The sequence below is a fragment of the Nomascus leucogenys genome, chromosome 19 (genome assembly GCF_006542625.1).
Source record: "Nomascus leucogenys isolate Asia chromosome 19, Asia_NLE_v1, whole genome shotgun sequence".
Taxonomy (NCBI): domain Eukaryota; kingdom Metazoa; phylum Chordata; class Mammalia; order Primates; family Hylobatidae; genus Nomascus; species Nomascus leucogenys.
The window spans coordinates 24,756,524-24,780,947 of record NC_044399.1 but is presented as its reverse complement, the minus strand read 5'-3'; the positions used below and the strand labels follow the sequence as shown (position 1 = coordinate 24,780,947).

General features: G+C 52.4%; 1 protein-coding gene across 6 annotated transcripts in view; it reads left to right on the top strand.

Annotated features, from left to right (window-relative positions):
• Window positions 1-22,926, top strand: part of DNMT3A (DNA methyltransferase 3 alpha) — a 115,874-nt gene extending 92,948 nt beyond the window's left edge. For 5 of the 6 annotated variants that reach the window (XM_030799422.1, XM_030799421.1, XM_030799420.1 and 2 more), the window contains 17 exons: window positions 2,583-2,798; window positions 3,086-3,244; window positions 3,677-3,784; window positions 4,063-4,219; window positions 4,530-4,679; window positions 4,775-4,819; window positions 5,505-5,584; window positions 6,189-6,301; window positions 6,504-6,687; window positions 6,860-6,944; window positions 9,153-9,298; window positions 10,131-10,221; window positions 10,411-10,559; window positions 11,647-11,732; window positions 13,858-13,927; window positions 15,043-15,161; window positions 16,455-22,926. In XM_030799422.1, coding sequence (XP_030655282.1) covers window positions 2,583-2,798; window positions 3,086-3,244; window positions 3,677-3,784; window positions 4,063-4,219; window positions 4,530-4,679; window positions 4,775-4,819; window positions 5,505-5,584; window positions 6,189-6,301; window positions 6,504-6,687; window positions 6,860-6,944; window positions 9,153-9,298; window positions 10,131-10,221; window positions 10,411-10,559; window positions 11,647-11,732; window positions 13,858-13,927; window positions 15,043-15,161; window positions 16,455-16,596 — 2,100 coding nt within the window. In that variant the 3' untranslated portion in view covers window positions 16,597-22,926. The remainder of the gene's footprint in view (window positions 1-2,582; window positions 2,799-3,085; window positions 3,245-3,676; window positions 3,785-4,062; window positions 4,220-4,529; window positions 4,680-4,774; window positions 4,820-5,504; window positions 5,585-6,188; window positions 6,302-6,503; window positions 6,688-6,859; window positions 6,945-9,152; window positions 9,299-10,130; window positions 10,222-10,410; window positions 10,560-11,646; window positions 11,733-13,857; window positions 13,928-15,042; window positions 15,162-16,454) is intronic. The other variant, XR_004026936.1, reaches the window with a different exon arrangement.
• The last annotated feature ends 1,498 nt before the right edge of the window (window positions 22,927-24,424 follow it).

The window sequence follows — 24,424 nt, the reverse complement described above, 5'->3', positions numbered from 1 at the left end:
CTTCCCGCCCACTGCTACCTGCACACCTTGTACTGGCTCAGGGGCCTCGCCACGCCTGGAAACAGGGTCTTTGGATCATCCAAGGCATCACCCTAGGCCAGCCACCCATGCCTGAAGCTTGAGAAGGCGTGGTGGGCGAGGAGCAGCGGCGAGGTGTGGGCTCCTCTTGGAGGGCAACTGACGCAGCTGAGGATCCCAGGAAGGGAGGCACCCTCCCCCATAGCGGGGTCCACACTTCAGTGCACTTTCTCGTAGGGGAGGAGGCGATGGCTAATTGATAGTAGGAAGGGGAGGGCAGAGTTCTGGCCAGGTGAGAGTGGGACTAGGGAGCGATGAGCAATTACTCCACATTCTTCCACCCCCGCAGTCCGATCCCTGAGCTCATTCCGCCATCCATGAGCTCATTTTCCCAGCTGTTTGGGGGTTGGGGGCAAAGGATGCATTATCCTGTTTTAGAATTTGTTGAGTCAGAGGAAGAACTAGGACTTAACATCTTCAGTGTTATCGGAATCGCCATAAGAAACAAATTGGTCTGTGGCTTGGAGGCAAAGACTTGAAGACTCAGTGAAATTAAATGAATCTATAAGACAATACATTGGACCACTGAGCTTCAAACAAAGGTTCTTAACCTGGGACCCTTGGATCTGGGGGGTCCATTGACAGGCTTTGGGAGAGTCCTGGGAATCATTGGTCCATATATACACCAGATTTTTAAACAGGTCAGAAAAGCTTTCCAGAAATCCTTCCGTTCAGGTGCCTTTTTATGTTGGAGCAACTCCTTCCAGAAAGGACTGCTCCAAAGTCAGCTGCTGGTTGTGAGGCTCCAACAGGAATGTAGAAGCTGCAACTTCAGATTAGAGCTCTTCTTCGTACTCCAGGTTGCTTGCTCATCCTCTTTACCCTTGAGGATGGGTTTGCATTCGCAGCTCTAGGCCCATGGGGGAGCTCTTTTGAAAGGCATGTAGAAAATGGGGTTTTTCTCCCCTCTAAATCTGGTATGGTGGAAATGGGTGCAGAGCCTTGAAGTCAGAGGCCGTGTTTCCTAGATTCAGTAAAAAGCTAATGGTTCTCAGAGCTAAGTATCAAGGATTTCATTCTCCTTTGTAGGGATCCTGGAGCGGGTTGTGAGAAGGAATGGGCGCGTGGATCGTAGCCTGAAAGACGAGTGTGATACGGTGAAAGGATGGAGGCTGTGCAATGGGAGAATAACTGGGGTTTGGCTTATTAATTTGTTGGTGGGATGGCAGAGAGCACGCCTGGTCTATAGTGCCTGCTCAGTAAATAACTGAATGAATACATGTATTTGTGGATCTGAAGGGTGCACATAGAAGGGGTCGAATCTGGTAACAATACACACTGGGTGTGATCCATAAGAACTCCAGCATGGCGTCTGAGCATGGGAACAGACAGGCTCTTGGGGAGCTTCCTATGGTGTTTGAGCATGTGCTGGGGGGAGATGGGCTCTTTAAACCCAGAGCAGTGATTTCATCGTCAGTAGACATCACAAAACTAGAATTGTGGCCTGGAAACCAGGAATAGGAGGGATTGATTGCCCAGGGAAATTGTGGAGAAGAAGAGAGGGTCCCCCTTGCTTTTTAAATTTTTGGTGACAGGGTCTTGCTATGTTGCCCAGGCTGGTCTTGAACTTCTGGGCTCAAGTGATCCTCCCTGCTCAGTAACTGGGATTACAGGCACATGCCTGGCTGAAGATCCTAGTCTTGATTAAGAAGATAGGAGAGGGTGGAACCAATATCTGTGTCTAAACAGTAGTGCCTGATTAATATTTGGATAGAATTAACATTTCCATAGGTGGGGGGAGGGGGGAGGGGGGAGGGACAGCATTAGGAGATATACCTAATGCTAAATGACGAGTTAATGGGTGCAGCACACCAACATGGCACATGTATACATATGTAACAAACTTGCACGTTGTGTACATGTACCCTAAAACTTAAAGTATAATAATAATAAAATCAAAAAAAAATTTCCATAGGCTAGACACAGTGGCTCATGCCTGTAATCCCAGCACTTTGGGAGGCTAAGGCGGGCAAATCACCTGAGGTCAGGAGTTAGAGACCAGCCTAGTCAATATGGTGAAACCCTATCTCTACTAAAAATACAAAACTTAGCTGGGTGTGGTGGCACATGCCTGTAATCCCAGCCACTCGGGAGGCTGAGACAGGAGAATCACTTGAATCCGGGAAGCGGAGGTTGCAGTGAGCCGAGATTGCGCCACTGCACTCCAGCCTGGGTGAAAGAGTAACTCTGTCTCAAAAAAAAAAAAAATTAACATTTCCGTATCATAGGGTAGGCAACTGATATGCTGATGAAATTGAGGAAGATTAGATTTGGGAGGAAGGTTTCCTAAAAGGTGGAAAAGAAGGCTAGAATTGCGTGATTTGAGTTCACCTCTCTACTTCAAGTCTTTCCATTTTTCACGGCAAGGCAGCTGGTTGTCTCCCTCCAGCCCTTGACCTTCTGTCACTGTCCCGGGTTTTGACAAACATAGTCCCCTTGAGTGTCAGTTGGCCTTGCTAATTCCTGGAGTGGTCAAGGTGACTTTTTGTTTTTTGTTTCCCCAGGCTGAGAAGAAAGCCAAGGTCATTGCAGGAATGAATGCTGTGGAAGAAAACCAGGGGCCCGGGGAGTCTCAGAAGGTGGAGGAGGCCAGCCCTCCTGCTGTACAGCAGCCCACTGACCCTGCATCCCCCACTGTGGCTACCACGCCTGAGCCCGTGGGGTCCGATGCTGGGGACAAGAATGCCACCAAAGCAGGCGATGACGAGCCAGAGTACGAGGTGAGCGGCTTCTTCACCAGCTGTGGCCAGCTCTTTCCGGGGGCCTTCCACTGCCAGCTCCTCCCGTCCTGCTCTCCTCTCTCCATCTCCCACGGGCCGCTCGCTCTCTCCACCTGACCCCGGGCCTCTTCGTCTCCCCGATTTTGCTCTGTCTTGCCTCATTCAGATGGAGCTCCCTCCTGGCTGTCCTGCTCCCCAGATGCCCAGGGCTGGGGTTGCCATGGGGGGATCAGGGTGGCAGGGCCTCGTGACCACTGTGTAATGATTTCTGCTCCTTGGGGCTCCAGGACGGCCGGGGCTTTGGCATTGGGGAGCTGGTGTGGGGGAAACTGCGGGGCTTCTCCTGGTGGCCAGGCCGCATTGTGTCTTGGTGGATGACGGGCCGGAGCCGAGCAGCTGAAGGCACCCGCTGGGTCATGTGGTTCGGAGACGGCAAGTTCTCAGTGGTGAGTTGTGGGGTTTGGCAGTAGCCTGGGGTGGGGGAAGGTTCTTGATCCCAGGGCCTGTGGTTTTGGCTGGGGGCAGTCTGGAATTGGGGTGATGGAAGTGGGTTCTGCTCACCCCTACTCTGCCTGTGGTGGGTGGAAGAAGCTGTAGGGATAATTAGGTTGCACCTGTGGCTGAGGGAGCTAGGATGCTGGCCCAGTTTTAGCCTTCCAGGAACCTATTCACTAGAATTCCTTTCCACCTGCACTCAGGTACTTCCCTACTCTTGGTCTGGACTCCTCTTTGCATCGGGTAATTATTTATCACTGCATCTGGTCCCCTCCAGGGCTGAGACTGACTCTCAAGGCTCCCAGCCCCTGCCAGTTGCGAGGCACGGGGTGGGTGCTTGCAAGTGTAAGCCGCAGCAAACAAGGCTTGGCTTGTCCCCCCAGGTGTGTGTTGAGAAGCTGATGCCGCTGAGCTCGTTTTGCAGTGCGTTCCACCAGGCCACGTACAACAAGCAGCCCATGTACCGCAAAGCCATCTACGAGGTCCTGCAGGTGAGTATCCCTGCTGGGAGCTTGGAGGAGGAGCCTAGAGCACTAGGAGGCCTGGAAGTTGGAGTGCAGGTCGGGCTTGAGCAGAATGGAGGCCCAGGAGGCAGCGACTCCTTTCTCCCCACCTTGCTCGCCCCTTTGTATGCACATCCTCCTCCTCCTCAGCGGTTCCTCCCCGTCTTGCCTGTGCCACCCTCACTACTCAGAGTCTGGCCTTGAGCCTGACCCATCTGCCTTCCAGCCTGTCCTGACAACCCCAACCCTGGCGTGTCACCCTCCAGGTGGCCAGCAGCCGCGCGGGGAAGCTGTTCCCAGTGTGCCACGACAGCGATGAGAGTGACACTGCCAAGGCCGTGGAGGTGCAGAACAAGCCCATGATTGAATGGGCCCTGGGGGGCTTCCAGCCCTCTGGCCCTAAGGGCCTGGAGCCACCAGAAGGTAAATGAGGGCACCCAGCCTTCTGGCACCCCTGCCCGCCAGGCAGATCCACACCTGGGCTGGGAAAGCCATGCTTAGGGAGGGCTGCCGAGGCCTCCACAGAGGGGCCCAGTGGGAATGGCCGGGGTCTCTCTTGCGCTGGGGTCAGGACTTGAATGACCTGCTGTCTGTTGGCTGGCTAGAACCATAGAGTTGGGAGGTGGAAACAAGTTGGAGACCAGGCAGCACCCCACTGTAAGGAGGGTGGGGGAGGGGACTGGGGTTTCCTGTCAGCCTGTAACTGACCTTGGCACCTGCTTTCCTGCTCCAGAAGAGAAGAATCCCTACAAAGAAGTGTACACGGACATGTGGGTAGAACCTGAGGCAGCTGCCTACGCACCACCTCCACCAGCCAAAAAGCCCCGGAAGAGCACAGCGGAGAAGCCCAAGGTCAAGGAGATTATTGATGAGCGCACAAGAGGTAGTTGGCCTGCTTCTGGAGAGGGTGGCACCAGGAGGCCTGCATCCGAGGAGCAGGCGCGGCCTCCTCTGACGCCAGCTCTCCTCCCCTTGCAGAGCGGCTGGTGTACGAGGTGCGGCAGAAGTGCCGGAACATTGAGGGTGAGTTTGTTGCCTGGGAACTCTGGCACTCCTAGTGCGGCATGGGGCAGAGTAGCATAGGCACTTAGGTTTGAGTGACATGGGACCAGGGGCCACGTCCTGCGTGTCACACCACCTCCACCGTGCTTCGTGCACCGTCTGTCTTCCTGGTGCCATGATTCTGCTCTCCTGTCAGTGGCGTGGGCTGGTGTTCAGGGTGTGGGACTCCCCAGTGGCCACAGAAGGGCAGCCCCTCTTGGGTGTGACTGAACTCACCTACAGGTCCCCCTTCAGCCTTTCACCTTTGCTCACCTCTCTCATCCTGGGGCTGTCTCCCTCAGCCTGGTGCTGGTGGATCTGGCTCAGAACCCTCAGCCTGGGAGGGTTGGGGCAGGGGTCAGGACTTGAGGATTACCCCGGGAATCCCTCCCGAGTAACCTGGAGCCAGGGCTGCTTCTCATGAGCAGGTTTCTGTCCTCCTGTCACTCCGTCCCTGTTTGTGGATGGTGGCATTGGTGCTCTGAGATGATGGTGTTCTGAGACTGGGGTCACAGTGCCTCCCTTTTCCGTGGGGCACCCTGGACTCTTTTCTGGCTGCCGCTCCGGCACACCCCTTTTTTTGTGGCTGGTCTGGTGCTGGGCTCCAGCCTGGGGAGGGAGAGGCCCTTCGGTGGTACTCACCCCATCCCCTCGCTCTGCTTTCCAGACATCTGCATCTCCTGTGGGAGCCTCAATGTCACCCTGGAACACCCCCTCTTTGTTGGAGGAATGTGCCAAAACTGCAAGGTAGGAGCACACCCACCCAGGAGAGGTGCCATTGAGGCCAGCCCTTTGGCCCTCTGGCTGACTGTGTCCACCGCTTCTGGGCATGTACGGGGTGACACCCAGTGTGCGTGTGATGTAGACTTCAGAGCTTCCTCTGGAAGCAGAGTCCTGATGACATGGGCCCTTGGGTTTCAAGCTTTTGACTTACTCTTGTGTTTCTCCTCTGAAAGATTCTTTACCTCTCTCAAGCCCCATTTTAGTCCCCAGATGTGGGGATGGGAGCAGAGCAGCGGGGACAAGCTCAGGCAGAGTGTAGCAGGGTTGCCGTGCCCTCGGGAGCCCAGGAGAAAAACCCAGGGCTGCAGGAAGGCCCAAGGTGGTGGTGCAGCCCCCTCCCTGGCCTTGTTCTCAGGCTGCTCTTTGGTTCTGTCCACGGCAGTGCATGGGCAGATGAGGTTTCCCCTTCCCAGATCTGCAGCTGGGGCCTGACCTTGGCTAAGGCGGTGGTGGGGTCATGTCTTCAGGGCTGAGTCAGGCTCTGTGAGGCTGGGTGCAGAGCCTCCCTTCGTCCTGGCCGTCCTGGGACCCGTCCTGGTGGTTTCTGACCCTTCCCGCTGCTGTCTAGAACTGCTTTCTGGAGTGTGCGTACCAGTATGACGACGACGGCTACCAGTCCTACTGCACCATCTGTTGCGGGGGCCGTGAGGTGCTCATGTGCGGAAACAACAACTGCTGCAGGTGAGGCTGTCGTGGCCTCCAGTGGCCTCCTTGGCTGGGCCCCAGGCTCCCACCGCCCACCCACCTTCCCTCCTCTCACTTCCCCACAGACCCCCCACCCCCTAGCCATGCTCCAGACCCGGTCTTTCCTTTCCAAGTAGCACACCTTGGCCTCCCTGGACCGGGGCTGAGAGTCCCCTCTGCTCACTGGGTTTCCTTCCAGGTGCTTTTGCGTGGAGTGTGTGGACCTCTTGGTGGGGCCGGGGGCTGCCCAGGCAGCCATTAAGGAAGACCCCTGGAACTGCTACATGTGCGGGCACAAGGGTACCTATGGGCTGCTGCGGCGGCGAGAAGACTGGCCCTCCCGGCTCCAGATGTTCTTCGCTAATAACCACGACCAGGAATTTGTGAGTGCTGGGCCTGGGGTGCGGTCTCAAGCTCCCTTGGCTGAACCTTGGTTGTGGGGCCTGAGCTGCCCACGGGGTGTGTGGGTCTAGGAGCCTGGCTGGAGGGCCAGCGCTGGGTGGGAGCTTGCGACACCACTGGGCGTGCATCTGACCTGTTGTGCTCACTGCTTAGGACCCTCCAAAGGTTTACCCACCTGTCCCAGCTGAGAAGAGGAAGCCCATCCGGGTGCTGTCTCTCTTTGATGGAATTGCTACAGGTGAGGGGTGCTGGCCCAAGAGATGCTGGCCGCCTTGTCCCAGGATGGGGGAGCCAGGTGTGTGGGCAACTCTGGCAAAACGAAATGATCGTTAGCTTCATAGCTGTTAAAATATTATCCCAAAGGGGAAGCTTGTGTGTGAAGTGAAAACGTATGCAGTCCATGGACTTAGATTTGACCAGAAATGAAAAAGTAAAATAGGTGGTAAAGCAGCCTGTCTGCTGGGCACTTCCTTGGTGAAGAAGATTCAGCCGCAGAGGCCGAGTGATCGTTAGTCAGATTCACAGAGATTTCACAGAGCCTCAAAGGACAGACTCAGCAAGACAGAAGCATACACAGCACAGTTCTGTTGTGTTTTGATTATACACAAGATAGTCTAAAGAAGGCTTATTTAAATCACCCATTATCCTTTTATTAATATTTTGGCATATGTCCTTTTCAGATTTTTTTCTGTGCATTTGTGTTTATATAACCATACATCCATAGATAGATAAATTAAGTGGGTAGTGAATGCACACGGTTTTGTAACTTGCCTTGCATTTATTATATTATGATTGCTTTTTCATGTCAAGCAATATAAAGCTACATTTTTTTTTTTTTTGAGACGGAGTCTGTTGCCCAGGCTGGAGTGCAGTGGTGCCATCTCGGCCCACTGCAACCTCTGCCTCGCGGGTTCAAGCAGTTCTCCTGCCTCAGCCTCCTGAGTAGCTAGGACTACAGGCACCCACCACCACGCCCAGCTAATTTTTGTATTTTTAGTAGAGATGGGGTTTCACCATGTTGGCCAGGCTGGTCTTGATCTCTTGACCTTGTGATCCGCTCACCTCGGCCTCCCAAAGTGCTGGGATTACAGGCATGAGCCACCGCACCTGGCCAAAGCTACATTCTTTATTTGTAAGTGTTGCGTAAGGTTCCATTGAGTCAAAATGCCGTAATTTATTTAACGAACCCCTATTAGGTCATTTACTATTTTTTTATTATTATTATAAGTAGTGCTGTGACAAGCATCCTGGTAGAATATCTTTATATACTTGAACCATTCCCTCCTTAGGAAAACCTTTAGGAGATGCTGGGTCACTCTGTAGGCATTGTTTGCTTCATGCGACTCTGGACACTGCAGAAAGCGTCCTGGGAGATTGTGAAGACACATCCACCCCTCTGCCCTAGCACCCCGCGCCCCCCAGCCAAGGCTTCCCGGCTTTTAAGAAAGGGATAGCTCTTCTTAGAATTCATGTCTTTGGCCAGAGGGAGATAGGCAGTCTCAACCCAGGGACCCTGGTTAGAGGGTGAGGCGGAGGGGATGGCTTCCCTGGCCAGATGTTTGTCTTCTGTTCTCAGCTCCATGCTGCTCTTCTGTAAACCTAGAGAAGTTCATTTACAGCTTTTTGTATCCCAGACTGGAACCTCGAGGCCTTCTTAAATCATGTCACACCCCAGGAGGTTGTAAAAGCTCCTTGGCTGGGGGACATGTTGGGAGCAGCAGAAACAGTGCTGTACCCTGTTTCTCCCGAGACCCTCTCAGGATCTGCTCTGATTGTTTCCTTGCCTCAGTTCGGCTAGCATTTCTGGAGGGGGAGGGATCGTGGTAAGGAAATCAGTGTCGTTAGCTTGGGGGAAGCACAATGAAGGAGGCCTCCTCTGTCTGGAAGAGCCTTTGCAATCCACGAGAGGGCTGAGTGAGGGATGGAAACTGCTCTGATGGGGAGGCAAGGGATGCACAGAGCTGGGGACTCACAGCGGAGGGGGCGGTGATTCCAGGGGGCTACTGGGTGGGGCAGGGCATTTATGAAATCTTTGTGGAGCAGGGAACATTCAGGTTGAGTCTCAAAGGGTGGGGCAGAATTGTAGTAGGAGGTGATAAGAGGGTATGGAAGGACCAAGCTGTAGACGGACAACAACGAAGAAAAGGCCCCCAAAAAGTCAGCTGCGATTCTTCCTGGATCCTGGAACCATGTACTCTCCGGTCAGTTTTCTGCAGCTTTGACTGCCTTCCAGATAGGCCAAACGAGGCATGAGACAGAGCCTCGATGTCCTTACTATGGATACTCCAGTTGGATCCAGAAAGGATTTAAGGCGTCTTCAGGGAAAAGATAGGACTTGGGCCTACAGCTGACCCCATGGGTCCTGTTGGCCAGCAGGCTCACCTGCCAAGACCAGGGTGCCAGGGAGATGGCTCCAAGTAACGGTGCTGTCTGCTGGCTGGTGCAGGGCTCCTGGTGCTGAAGGACTTGGGCATTCAGGTGGACCGCTACATTGCCTCGGAGGTGTGTGAGGACTCCATCACGGTGGGCATGGTGCGGCACCAGGGGAAGATCATGTACGTCGGGGACGTCCGCAGCGTCACACAGAAGCATGTATGTCCATGCTGTGGGGCGCAGCCCGTCTTCCCCTCCCTGCACACTCAGCACCTGGAGGCAGCCCTTGCCTCCTTTCATTTTGTTCATTTGCCCTCTTTCTCTTCACCCTTTGCCCCCAGCCTCTTTTTCTCCTTATCTTCCATTTGTCCTCTGTCTTGAGAGGGTAAAGGGCAAATTGAAATGGGAATTTGGGCTAGGCATGGTGGCTCATGCCTATAATGCCAGCACTTTGGGAGGCCAAGGTAGGAGAATCTCTTGAGGCCAGGAGTTTAAGACTAGCTTGGGCAACATAGTGCCTACTTGAGCTCTGGCTACTCCCTGGGCTGGTTTCTGGGCCGTTTCTGGTAGAGCTCTTTGGATTAGAGAGAGGTTCCTGTCCTCCCAGCACTTTTGGCAAATAGCTTTATCAGCTTCCATATCTGGGAGGCTCGGGCAGGGTATTCCCTTAAGCATGACTGCAGGCCCTCTGGAGTCCTGAAGGGCAATTGGAGGACATTCACATGGCCCAGACACCCTACCCAAGACACTCAGCATGCCAGGTACCTTCAGACTCAGCTGTCCACTTGGGTCGCCTTCCCACTGGGCGGCTGTGTTGCCTGCCTGGGTGATACTAGTTTCCCCACTGGCCTGAGAAATGATCCAACTTGGTCCCCTTCTTGTTTAGGACTTGTCTGTGGTTGCAGCTAGGGTCGTGAGCCTGCAGAGCAGCTGGGTCTCCTCTCTTTCGTGTCAAAGGACTTCTTTGCCAAGTTCACAGATAATTTCTCTTTCTTCCTGTCTGCCTCTGTCCCTGGACAGCAGGCCCATCATGTTGCCTTTATCCTCCCAGATACAGGAGTGGGGCCCATTCGATCTGGTGATTGGGGGCAGTCCCTGCAATGACCTCTCCATCGTCAACCCTGCTCGCAAGGGCCTCTACGGTAGGTACCATCCTGTCCCTTCCACCTTCTCAGCTGGTGCTTCCGCACGTAGGCTTCCTCCTTGGATATTTCTGCCCTGGGACAGCTATTCCCGATGACCCTGTCTTCCCGTGCCCTCCCCGTGCCCGAGCCACACCACTGTCCTATGCAGACAGCCCCAGCTGATGGCTTTCTCTTCCGACCTCTCAGAGGGCACTGGCCGGCTCTTCTTTGAGTTCTACCGCCTCCTGCATGATGCGCGGCCCAAGGAGGGAGATGATCGCCCCTTCTTCTGGCTCTTTGAGAATGTGGTGGCCATGGGCGTTAGTGACAAGAGGGACATCTCGCGATTTCTCGAGGTATAGCCAGCAACCTTGGTTTGGCCAGCTCACTAATGGCTTCTACCTTGGACTGCTGCTTCATCCTGTCTCATCTGCATTGTGGAGCTGGGGACTGGTGACTTCTGCTTTGCAAGGGGCCTGTTTGGGAAGCCCCAGGCTTCCCGGATAGAAAGGGAGGAAGCAGGGTTAGAGGCCTACCTCGGAAAGAACCAGTGGTCTCTACTCTAAGAGGTGGCATTGTGGGTGTGGACCTCCGGGGTTGAAGGACCTGTCACTCAATCAGGTGGGGTGCCAGACTCCTGGGGCTGGGCATTCTGTGTGGTGTTTGTTACACACCGGGACCTTTGAGAGGACAAAATCAGTTTTCCCTGAGCAAGAAGGGCCTATCCTCACTCCCTGGTACCATGACAGGCACCTGAGAAGAAAACAGGACTTAGCTCAGTTTTCATTCCTTATCATGTGAGTCCCCGTTTAACCCTGAGCCAAGTCTGAGCCGCACGCAGAGGGCTTCTGCTGCCAGAGGCATACTTGGAGTGGCCCTTCTGGGAGCTCGAGCCCACCCATGCTCCTGAGTCTTGGGGTGGGTCGCACTGTGAGCTGGTGTTCTGACTGTAAGTGTGAGCAGGCATCTATTTGAGTTCTAATCAGGGCTTATGGTAAACACACCCATACTCGCTGGAGCCTGGGCTCTCCCCGCCTCTGGGTAGTTTAGAGCAGCACTGTGCAATATGGTAGCCACCAGCCACATGCTGCTGTTTACATTAACATTAACCATTCAGCTCCTCAATCACATTGGCCTCATTTTAGGTACAAAATAGCCACCTGTACTAGTGGGCTAGTGGCCACTGAATTGAACAGTGTAGAGGACATCCCACCATCGCAGAAGTTCATTTGGACAATGCTGATCTAGAACGTTCCAGTGACAGCTTGTGGAATGTGGCTAGGTGTAATTCCAGCTTCTCCTGGAGGCTGCAGGCTAGCCCAGTGTGTGGCTCCTGAGAGAGAAGTAAGAGGCTTTGAGGCTTTAAGGCTCGACCCCAGCAGCATGCCGGCGCTGTTTCATGCTCCTCCTTGGCTCATCTTCAAACCGTCTCCTGTTTTGTAGTCCAACCCTGTGATGATTGATGCCAAAGAAGTGTCAGCTGCACACAGGGCCCGCTACTTCTGGGGTAACCTTCCCGGTATGAACAGGTTGGTGAAAGCTCTCGGGCCTGGGGAGCTGTGGGCTGGGACTGCAGGTGGGATGGCCCATGGTGGGGAAGCCCCTGAGCCGGGCCCTCTCTGGCCGGCCTCTGCTGAATGACTAGCTGCTCTGCCATGTTCCTTATTTCCTTTTCCTTGAGGAGGAAGAGGAGTCAGGGTATAGAAAATACTCGTCTGAAAAACCAACAACTAGTGGTCTTAAAGCAGGACCTTTAAAAGTACTCTCTTTATACCAAAGAAGAGTCATGTGCTGCCGAGTTAGGTAGTTGGTTTTCTGACATTGGTGATGTGTCCCGAGCCCTCTGGTTCTTAGATTCTCCTGAGGCAAAACCATGGGGCATGGCTTTGGGGCTGGGAAGGGGAGTCGTGGCCACAGCCTATTCCAGGAGAGGGAATCTTGCGGCGGCTGCATGCAAGTTCAGGGTTCTGCTTAACTTAATTTTACTAATCACACACTTCGTTGGCTTCAGGTCCTTTTTTGGAGAGATTTTCTTCAGTTAGGTTACACAGATAAAGATTTTAATATCTAGGAATGAAGAAAATTCATTTCATCAGGTATAAAACTGGCATTATAAAAAGGCTTTTTAGGCGAAATAAATTGTCCAGAGTTGGCAATTCAAAAGCACGCTGAGAGCCACTCAGTCCCTGTCCATTGTGGAGGGAAGCGTTTTCCAGAGTGTTCTGAGTCATGGGTGTTAAACCTCCACGGTGTGCTGCTTGGTATACTTGGTATAACTAGGAGACATCATTTCACTTGGCCTCGGTCAAATAGTCTCCCTCCTTGCTATTCCCATGAGGTTGTAGGACCTTCCCCATCTCATACGTGTTTGGTAGAGTTGCTATCGAGGGCTTGTTGAGGGGAAGGAGATGGGGCATTGGGGCAGCTGGCCTGAAACTGTCCCCCGAGATACATGTGTATATTGGGAAATGGATGGGCTAATGAGGTCCAGTATTTTCATGGAAACACTCAGTGTCTCCTGACAGACCTTGGTCCTGTGGGATTTCTCGCCTGCTTCTTTCAACTCTAAAATACTAAACTCTGAGCTTCTAGGAGGAGCAGAGGTCCTGCATGCAGGGCCGAGTGGGCAGTGCACGCATAAAGAGTCGGGGGTATCTGTCGAGCACCTGATTTGACCACAGGCCCCCTGGTTCCCACACTGAGATCCTGGAGCCAGTGCTCAGGGAAGCCTTCCTTAAATATCCTTACATGTCAGAAAAGGTCAGCGTTGAAGGGGACAGCCAGTCAGTTATGTGGCCTGCACCCTGAGAAGTGACATATTTAATGTCACAGAATTTTTGGTCTTCAGGGAACTGCAGAATTTGTCTTTTTTTTTTTTTTTTTTTTTTTTTGGAGACAGAGTCTTGCTCTGTCGCCCAGGCTGGAGTGCAGTGGTGCGATTCTGGCTCACTGCAGCCTCCGCCTCCCAGGTTCAAGCGATTCTCCTGCCTCAGCCTCCCGAGTAGCTGGGATTACAGGCACCTGCCACCGTGCCTGGCTAATTTTTATATTATTAGTAGAGATGGGGTTTCACCGTGTTGATCAGGATGGACTCAAACTCCTGACCTCAGGTGACCCGCCTGCCTTGCCCTTCCAAAGGGCCGGGATTACAGGTATGAGCCACTGCGCCTGGCCCAGAATTTAGTCTTTTAAAACAGTACATTTAAGGCTTGTGGTTTGATTAATTTCATCCAGTGGACACACCCATGTAACAATCACCACAAATCAAGATACAGAACATTGTCACCCCCAAAGCTTGCTTTGCAGTGGGACGCTTAAAGCTCAGTGTATTTTAGACTAACTGATGTAAAGATAGCTGTGCTTTTTTTTCTTTTTCTGCTAGGTGTTATCTGCCTGTTCATAATTTGAGACCACTTTTGAATTTACCTTTAAGGATTAACGCTTGGTGGATTTGTGTCTTTGCATGGCTGCAGTGTGTGTTCGTGTGTTTGCGGGGAGTTTGAAGAGGGTTATGACGTGTGTGCGTGATTTGGGGAAGGGGGCTCTTACCCTGTGAATAAGTGGCTGCTGGGGGAGGGAGGGGAGTCGTGCAGCTGGGGCCCTTCCCGCTGTTATCCAGGTTTCTGTTGTTACAGTCTCTCTTCTGCCTCCTAGGCCGTTGGCATCCACTGTGAATGATAAGCTGGAGCTGCAGGAGTGTCTGGAGCATGGCAGGATAGCCAAGGTCAGCTCCAGTGTCTAGAACCTCTGCTGGGGGGCAGGGAGAAGGAAGGGCAGGATGAGGTGGAGCGGTGGCCAGGGCCTTGTCCCGCCTGCTTCTCCAGCTAGTGTGGAGAATGCAATTTAGGAGACGGTGCAGGGTCATGCAGCACGGCAGCCAGAGGAGGGCCCAGGGCTGCTGACCTTCACCCCTTCCTCCCTGGTGAGTGTCGCCCACCACCCCCTGGTAAACACTGAGGAGTCTTTACCAAGACCTGGTTGTGCTGTGGCTTTTTTTTCGTTTTTAAATTTTTTGGCCAAAACCTGTTACAAAAGCCTTCAAAGCAAAGCAGCCTCCTGTGATGTGGAAGCTCCATTTCTCTCTGGAGCTGGAATCTCCTGGAGTGACTACCTGGGGCACTGGGTTCTCTGTCAGCAGGTTCCAGCATTCAGAACCACTGGCAGCTCCGAGGGCATCTTTGAGCCCCTCAGTAACTTGGCATCCTTTAGCCTACAAGTTACTCCGCCTCTGAAAGAACTAATTCTTTGGAAGACTTGGAAAGTATAGTGGCTACAGCTTCTACTTCTAAAGTCTGTGGCTAGGCTGGGTGTGATGGCTCACGCCTGTAATCCCAATACTTTGGGAGGCCGAGGCAGGCGGATCACCTGAGGTCAGGAGTTTGAGACCAGCCTGGCCGACACGGTGAAACCGTGTCTGACTAAAAATACAAAAATTAGCCGGGCAAGGTGGCGGGCGCCTGTAGTCCCAGCTACTCGGGAATCTGAGGCATGAGAATCGCTTGAACCCGGGAGGTGGAGGTTACAGTGAGCTGAGATTGCACCACTGCAGTCCAGCCTGGGTGACAGAGCGAGACTCCATCTCAAAAAAAAAAAAAAAGTCTGTGGCTAGATGGATCTAAGATTGGCCAGGTGACCTCCAAGTAGGAAGAAAAGTGGGGCTGTGGGGTCTGTGGAGGCTCCTGCCCTGCGAACTCTGCTCACTCAGAACCATACCCAGCCCCCTGGGTGGACCAGGCCCTATCAGGGTTTGGCGAGTACCTGGCATACTTGGTAGACGCATGGCCAGTGTTGGCTGGTAAATGAATTCGTGCTTATTCCTCTTTTCTCCTCTTCATCTAGTTCAGCAAAGTGAGGACCATTACTACGAGGTCAAACTCCATAAAGCAGGGCAAAGACCAGCATTTTCCTGTCTTCATGAATGAGAAAGAGGACATCTTATGGTGCACTGAAATGGAAAGGTACCCGGGTTGTGCTGGCATCCAGCTGCAGTGTGGCTGTTCTGATTGCTGTGCTTGCTTGGGGGTCCTCTGCCTTTCCCACCTGGCTTGTTTTCCACAAACGTCCTGGGAACAGTGGGTTTTATCAAGCATTTCCCAACATGGCAGACTCCTGAGGTGGACTCCTGACAGGCCAGGCTCCTGTGTATTTTAAGGCTGGTCCCAAGTAAGAGGAGTCTGGGGCCAGGAGCAGTGGCTCATGCCTATAATCCCAGCACTTTGGGAGGCCGAGGCGGGCAGATCACCTGAGGTCAGGAGTTCGAGACCAGCCTGGCCAACATGGCGAAACCCCGTCTCTACTAAAAATACAAAAATTAGCCAGGTGTGGTGGCGGGTGCCTGTAGTCCCAGCTACTCAGGAGGCTGAGACAGGAGAATTGCTTGAACCTGGGAGGTGGAGGTTGCAGTGAGCTGAGATCGCGCCACTGTGCTCCAGCCTGGGCAACAGAGAGACTCGATCTCAAAGGGAAAAAAAAAAAAAAAAAAAAAAAAAGAGGAGTCTAGGAAATCCCCTGCTGCCTTGTCTCCCAGAGACCCTCCTGATCCCCAAGGAACCGCTGCAGTGACAGGACCTTCCTTAACTTGTGGTGCCCATTTTGTAGATCTTTGGTAAACCAAGCCAGCATAGGGCCAGGCAGACCTCGCAGCCTCAACACCCTGATTTGATGCAAACGGGACTTTCAGGGCTGGATGACCTTCTTGTTCTCTGAGTGTAACTAGGATTTAGCCAGACAAAGAGACCATTTACACAAACAACCAGAGCAAACAGGAAATCCTTCAGCTTCTGAAGTCAGGCAGGAGTTCGGCTCCTTTTTCGCCTTCCCTGCTCTTGGTGGGGAGGATGCTAGGGCTGTGTGTTTGTTACATGCAGACTCAAGGTGTACGTTGCCGAGCTAACCCTGCAGGAGAGGAGAACTAGAGAGTGTGTCCTGGAGGTATTTCTGAGGGATTGTTCAAAATTACTCTTATTTCTGCTGGGTTGTGAAACTCTAGGCAGTGATGACCTTACTACCATTAAGGCCACAGAAACCAGCACAGTGCCTGGCACATGGTTGGTGATCTGAGTGCTGGGTTGTTTATAAAGGACAGAAGACTCGGCAGAACTAAGCAGGCGTCAGGGGAGTTGGGTGCGAGTGCCCCGTCCCTGCACTTCGGGCGGCTGCTGGTCCTCCGGGTCTGCTGTGTGGTTAGATGGCTTCCGGGCAGCCTGGTCTGGCCAGCACTCACCCTGCCCTCTCTGCCTTTTCTCCCCCAGGGTATTTGGTTTCCCAGTCCACTATACTGACGTCTCCAACATGAGCCGCTTGGCGAGGCAGAGACTGCTGGGCCGGTCATGGAGCGTGCCAGTCATCCGCCACCTCTTCGCTCCGCTGAAGGAGTATTTTGCGTGTGTGTAAGGGACATGGGGGCAAACTGAGGTAGCGACACAAAGTTAAACAAACAAACAAAAAACACAAAACATAATAAAACACCAAGAACGTGAGGATGGAGAGAAGTATCAGCACCCAGAAGAGAAAAATGAATTTAAAACAAAAACCACAGAGGCGGAAATACCGGAGGGCTTTGCCTTGCGAAAAGGGTTGGACATCATCTCCTGATTTTTCAATGTTATTCTTCAGTCCTATTTAAAAACAAAACCAAGCTCCCTCCCCTTCCTCCCCCTCCCCTTTTTTTTTCGGTCAGACCTTTTATTTTCTACTCTTTTCAGAGGGGTTTTCTGTTTGTTTGGGTTTTGTTTCTTGCTGTGACTGAAACAAGAAGGTTATTGCAGCAAAAATCAGTAACAAAAAATAGTAACAATACCTTGCAGAGGAAAGGTGGGAGAGAGGAAAAAAGGAAATTCTATAGAAATCTATATATTGGGTTTTTTTTTTGTTTTTTTTTTTTGTTTTTTTGTTTTTTTTTTTACTATATATCTTTTTTTTGTTGTCTCTAGCCTGATCAGATAGGAGCACAAGCAGGGGACGGAAAGAGAGAGACACTCAGGCGGCAGCATTCCCTCCCAGCCACTGAGCTGTCGTGCCAGCACCATTCCTGGTCACGCAAAACAGAACCCAGTTAGCAGCAGGGAGACGAGAACACCACACAAGACATTTTTCTACAGTATTTCAGGTGCCTACCACACAGGAAACCTTGAAGAAAATCAGTTTCTAGAAGCCGCTGTTACCTCTTGTTTACAGTTTATATATATATGATAGATATGAGATATATATATAAAAGGTACTGTTAACTACTGTACAACCCGACTTCATAATGGTGCTTTCAAACAGCGAGATGAGTAAAAACATCAGCTTCCACGTTGCCTTCTGCGCAAAGGGTTTCACCAAGGATGGAGAAAGGGAGACAGCTTGCAGATGGCGCATTCTCACGGTGGGCTCTTCCCCTTGGTTTGTAACGAAGTGAAGGAGGAGAACTTGGGAGCCAGGTTCTCCCTGCCAAAAAGGCGGCTAGATGAGGTGGTCGGGCCCGTGGACAGCTGAGAGTGGGATTCATCCAGACTCATGCAATAACCCTTTGATTGTTTTCTAAAAGGAGACTCCCTCGGCAAGATGGCAGAGGGTACGGAGTCTTCAGGCCCAGTTTCTCACTTTAGCCAATTCGAGGGCTCCTTGTGGTGGGATCAGAACTAATCCAGAGTGTGGGAAAGTGACAGTCAAAACCCCACCTGGAGCAAATAAAAAAACATACAAAACGTACTGGTGCTTTCCTGTCTAAGTCGCCTTTTGTGTGTTCTTTTATGAGGCCCCCACCATCCACCCCTCTGTGCACAAGGCGGCTCCCGGCCCCTGGAATGTGATGTTTTTGGTCATCTCCAAAGGCTGCAGTTTTATACTGGGAGGCTGATGACACCTTTTATTATAATTATTCTTATGGTTCTGGTTATAATTATGTTTGTTTTAAGATTTTCTTTAAGAAAACAGAAACCCAACACCCTTCCCTTTAGGTTTCAAACCAAGGTGCGGGAGCAGGGTGCTTCTGAGTTAGCGGTGGCTCTGGTGCCCTGGCTCTCACCCCTCAGGCCAGGTGGGCCACTGGGCATGGTGACAGCTGGGCGGCCAGGGAGTCCCCAAGGTCTGCCTTCTGGGCTTGTCACTCTTCTCTTCTACTTCCCCTCCTCTTGAGTCGGGTGTGTCAGGGCTGGAGGGAGGACCGGCCGTCTCTCTCCTTGTGTGTGTGATTGGAGTGGTGTGTATTTCTTTTCTAGTACTTGGTCTGATGATAGCTGTGCTCTTACCTCGAGTCAGCAGCACCTGGAGCCCCAAGTGCTCGACACTTTGTTCCATTTCCTACAAGGCAGGCGGCCCGGCGTCAGTAGTAGGAAGGGATGGCATTGTTGGCTCCAGGGTGAGGGCCCGACGGGCAGGTGCTTGCCTGGGTAGATGGGGTGTAGATATGTGGCATATAGAGATATATATTTTATAATGGGAGGGGGGATGGCACCTCCTGGGACTGGTAGAGCTGGGAGGTGTGTCGGCAAGCACATGGCCCCAAGTCCACGTCCCTAGAAAGATGGGGCCTACGGTGATAGGCGCTCTATAAATACATAGATAGGGTCATGTATAAGAAATATGGGGTGGGGAGTGGGGGAAGCAGGCTCAGTATGCTGAGCCTCGGTCCCCACTGCAGACATAAACCCCACACCAATCAGTCAATCTCACACGCATACACAGGAGCATATTTCTGTACTGATGCATAATGAATGCACTCACACACACACGCCAGGGGGCTCCCAGCACTCTTCTCCCAGGGTTCAGGACTTTGTGGAGTCAGCCCGTGCAGCTATTTACCTCTGTTGCCCTGATTGCAGGTAGACTGTCAATCCCAGAAGTTGCTAGGTGCTGAGGCAGGAAAAGGAGGAGGTTTCTTTTAGCAGGTGCTCTCCTCTAGCAGGTAGTGTTCTATCTCTTTTGCCCCTGGTGATGTCAAAAGATTCTTCTGTTAGCAACCTGTGATACTGACCTGCAACTCTAGGCACCAGTCAAGTCAGCCCTCAACTCCCCCTACCTATTCTCCCCCAACTGAAATCAAATTGACATCCAGGTCTGTCTTGGCCAGGGGGCTTCCATTGGGGAAAAAAAAATGGGACAGTGAACCTCACCTATTGACTAAACCAAATTAGTAATTAGTGACAAAACCAAACCAAGGCTTGGACCCCCTGCTCATTACTCAGGAGTAAATTCACACAGCTGGTGGCCGGTCTGACCCCTTTTTGGGGTGCTTGGTCCTGGACCCCAATCTACTGTCTCCTCGACAGATTGGTGTTTAAGATCATGCCCAGTTGCTTCCTGTCACCTCTGACAGGTGGTGACTGGGCTGCTGTGGGGCTGGAGTAGCGAGGAAGGGAGCCTCTGCCCCCTCAGTGGAGTCCCTGTGCTAACTGTGGTGCTCACCCAGCTCCTCCTTGCTCCCGCGGGGCTCTGTCCTTCGGGCCTGGAGTCCACCAGCGCCACTCCAGGAGGGCTGGGGGAGGAGGGGCTGCCTCAGGCAGTCCAAGGTGCTCCCTCCCCCGCTGGCCAATGCTAAGGTCTTCCCGGCTCCCAGGGTCAGGACAGAGTCTTCTAATGCTCAGGCTCTCCCAAGCCACTGCTTAGTGACAGTTAGCCTTTCCCAGCGGCCCAAGCTCCACCGGAACTGGGCCTGGTGCTCCAACCAAGGGGTTGGTGTGGGGACTTGGGAAGAGACTTGGTAGCCAAGGGCATGGCAAGCCTGGGGGATTCCTGTGGGCTGGCTTGCTCCAGGAGGGAGTGCTGGGCACAGAGGAGCCCTTACGGCTGACAGCTTGAGAGCACTTGTTCCTCCAGGTCTAGCCACTTGACCAGGCCCTAGAATGGACCACCTGCCCCAGGGGTCATGGCCCCCCCCTTGCAGGGACAAGAGTTATCAATCACCAGCTTTTCTTCCGGCCCAGCCTGTGGGCTTGGTCTCACAGTAGAACTTGGGAGAGTGTGGGGCTTTGGGATTGTGCCAATTTGGCCGAGCTGAGATATGCTTAATCCACCTCAACGCTGGGGCCTCTGGGGACAGGTATTGGGTCACCTTCCAAGGGGCGCTGAGCTTCAGCAGGCTGTAGATAAGGCAGAGGTTAGAGGCAGTGGAGTGGGGGAACCAAGAAGGCCTAGGGAAAATTGCCAGGCATATTCCCTGTGGAATTTTCTTTCCGAAGAGTAAGCCCATTTCCCCCTTAGAAACAAGGGTTCTAGGGGCTGAGGATGACACCTTCCCCACAGGTGCCAGGTGGAGCATGATGCCAAAGAGATCCGTGGCTCTTGCCTGGGGGAGGTAGCCAGGTGCTCGTGCTGGGGACACAGTCCTTGGCCTCCTGCCTAAGCAGGAAGCTAGTTTCCAGCAGGCGGCTGGTACTAACACCCCGCCCTGCGGGAGCGACAGGCCAGTGCACCGGCAGACTGGGGGGCCGCAGGTGGGCACTAGCAGGGGTCTGTAGTCCACGGATGATGACATGAATCTGTTGCTGTCCTTTTCTCTCTAGGCCCCAGAGACTTATTGCTATTGAACATCCTATTGGAAAGCAAACTTTCCAGGAGAGCATCCGGGACCTGTTAGCTTTTGAAACGGGCCTGGGTGTGATTGGCTGGTAGAGATGCCTGTGTGATTTTTGGCGCATTGCAGGAGTGTGGATTGGGACAGGCACCCCAGCAGGAAGGAAGGCTGACACCAAAGGGGTCTCACAGGGCCCAGCTCCACTTGCTTCCCGATAATTGGCCACCAGGCCATGGTGACTCTGGGGAAGCCTAGATGGGAACACCCACCTTCTCCAGCAGGAGAAGGAGTATTTCAGCAGAGCCATCTGGGAGATGTTGTTATAGGAAAACTGCAGTCATTCATTTCATAGTTTTGCTTATATAAATAGAGTAGATTTGGGAGGCAGTTTTGAATTCCTGTTGCTACTCTGCTTGGTGCAGAGTTGCAGTGGCCCCGTGTCTTTCAGAGCTGTTGCTTTTAGGAGCCCCCTCAAGCTGTGGGTTAGGGCCAGGGCAGGGAGGGGATGCTGCCTGGCAGTGTGCCCTGAGGAGGGCTGCTTGCTTCCTTTGGTCGGGAGCACGGCAGAGCCAAGATTCTGGTGGGAACCGAGTTTCTAGCCAGGCCCCTGTTTTGGTCCCTGGAGGTGGGTAATCTGAGTTTGTCATTGCGCATTCTCCATGCTGCCTGCTCCCAGTGCTGGAGACTAGAGAGCGACCCTGGAGTTGTCCTCCGGGAATCCTGCCTGTTTGCCAGGGAGCAGCCGAAACCTCCCCACTCCCAACCCCGGGGGTGGAAAAGGTGTAGTGGAGGAATGGTCTGGAGCTAGGATGGCCCTTCTGGCCATGCCCTGCTGAGCCGGGATTAAGGAAAGTGTCAGCTGCCTCCTCCCCAGGCCCTGTGCTGGGGTGAGGAGGACTGGGAGGAGAGGGAAGGGGTGAGAGGATGGACTCTGCTGTTGTAGTGTGAGCTCTGGAATCTTTACGTTTTGGTAAAGGCAGGCCAGGGTCTTTGAGGATCGAGTTGGGGAACCTTGTCTCTGTGTTTCCGAGACCCAGCTAAGGTGGGCCTTTGGTGGGTGACCTGTCTCTGACCCGAGGCAGCAGAGTTTTGGGGGAGGGAGAAACAAGCTAGGAGTAGGGAGGACAAGGACACAAGATCCCTTTGCTGGTGGTGACTTACTCACTTCCCCCACCAGAGGGCCTGGGACTCCTGAAACTCCCATAACTGGAAAGCTCCCTGGCTCAGCTCCACTGGGGGGTGAAGAGGGCGGTTCCCTCAGCCCCAGCCTAGCGGCTTCCAACCCTGTGCCTGAGAACATGAGCAGCGGTCTAAAGCATCCCCTAGTCCCATTTCACTTCACAGACCGATTTGGTTGCACAGCCCTAGAATTCAACAGACAACAAAAATGCTGAAATTCCTTAGAATACGCAGAGGGAGGAGGTGACTCAACAAGGTGCTAAAACATTTTATTAAAAATATATATTGTTAAATTAAGTCTGCTGTCTGGACAATGACTGTTTGTTTTGTTTTCTTGTAGTGGAGTTTAAAAGAGACTATTATTTTACTCTGATATATTATTATTAAAAAGGCATTTTAACTTTGTACTTGAAAACTAAATGAGCGATTTCATGTGTTTTAGCTGAGGCATTGAAGTAGCGGGTGCTTACTTATTTGTGGGAAATCATGTATTCATACTGAAGAATAAACTCCGTAGCTGATTTGGTAATAACTTTTACTGTTACAGACGATTTCGCTTTGACCCCGGTGGCAGAGCACTTTTACTCCACATTCCACGCAGCTAAATGCAGGACTTCCCAGACTCTTCCCTCCCCAGCCCTCTTTCCTTTCTCTTAAGTTCCTCTTTTTTCCTTTATTTTTTTTTTTTTTTCCTGGTTCCAGCATCCTTTCACCACTGTATTTTTTTTTTTTTTAGGGTTGCTTCTCTATTTATTGACAATAATAATGTACATTTCACAGTCTGGTTCTAGGACATTCAGGGAAGGGCGAGTGGGGGCCCGAGGGGTCCCTGCCCCACCCGCCTGGTGTCCTGTTGTATCTCTGTGTAAGTGATGCTCGTGACATAGCTGTTTATGAAATAATTAAAGAGGTCAATGCGTACAACAGATGTAGAAAGTCTGTCAGTTCCGCCTTCATCACATTTTTTTTTGTGCCCAGAAGAATATAATAAAGCTCCTTTCTAATGTACTTGTGCTGGAGAACACTTGAATAAATGGACTGTTTTTGTGCAAAAAGAAAAACGGAAAAGCACCGTAATAATGTCCTTTTGTCTTGCGTCTCCTTTCCCTGCCATGACTGTTCACAGCCTCCTCCAAGGGGGCTCAAGTACCTAAGCGGGGAGGTGCTAGCGTCGGGCCCAGATGATGCAGGGCCTCCCTTAAAAAGTTACCTGTGTGAGCATCAAATTAGTAAATGGGAGCTGTCACCTGGGTGCAGGAAAGAGTTTGGTTGACTGGAAGCTGAAAAATAAGTTATGGTGAGACAGGGTTGCTGGGAAAGCAAATTCAGCTCCGGGCTGAGCACAGAAGTTTTAACACCAGAGCTGGGAGGGGAGCGCGCCTTACGCCAATGCCTTGGTCCGACACAGCGGGAGGAGGGTTTTTGAAGCTGGGTACTCAAACTCCAAACAGGGTTTTGGCAACAAGCGAGCATCCAGAGTGGTAGATGGTCGGGAATGTCAAGAGGCCCCAGAACAAATTGGGGCATTTGTCCTAGAAAAAGCAGGAATTGGCAGGCCAATGTTTGTAAACACTGACAGGGCGAGCCCAAAGGGTCTTTCCAGGTGTTCCACAGGCAGGTGGAATGGTGTAGGGGAAGCCAGTGTCAGCTCAGCATAAGGGGAGGGAGGTCCCTTTCCCTGCTCCAGCCGACAATGCAAGGGCCACCTTGAGTGCAGTGACAGCCACTCAGGGATACCCCCAGTTTTCCTTCAGACCCCAAGTCTGAGTTCCTCTCACTGTATGGCCCTCCCCAGAGCTGTCTTGCAAGTGGACAGTGCCTCATAGTCTGCAGAGCCCTTCACCCAGTGTTCCCTTGGTCTGCATGACTCAATAATCACTAGTTCTCTGTCCCCACCTATCTAAAGTGACCATCTGGCTGGGTGCAGTGGCTCATGCCTGTATTCCCAGCACTTTGGGAGGCTGATGTGGGTGGATCACCTGAGGTTGGGGGTTCAAGATCAGCCTGGCCAACATGCTGAAACCACATCTCTACTAAAAATACAAAGATTAGCTGGGTGTGGTGATGCACGCTTGTAATCCCAGCTACTTGGGAAGTTGAGGTAGGAGAATCGCTTGAACCTGGGAGGTGGAGGTTGCAGTGAGCTCTCAATGCGCCACTGCACTCCAGCCTGGGCAACAGAGTGAGACTGTATAAAATAAATAAATAAATGTGACCATCTGAATAAATGCAAGAACTGGGATGATTCATACCACATCTCAACTCTAAGACCTCAAGCATCTGTGTTTCAGTTTCATCTTCTAAGTGCCTAGTAGGTCTAGCCAGTGCTTGCTTCTCTTAAAGAAGGGTTACTTGGCTGGGCATGGTGGCTCACGCCTGTAATGCCAACACACTGGGAGGCCAAGGCAGGTGGATCACTTGAGGTCAGGAGTTCAAGACCAGCCTGGCCAACATGGTGAAACCCTCTCTCTACTAAAAATATAAAAATTATCCAGGCTTGGTGGTGGGCACCTCTAATCCCAGCTACTCTGAAGGCTGAGGCAGGAG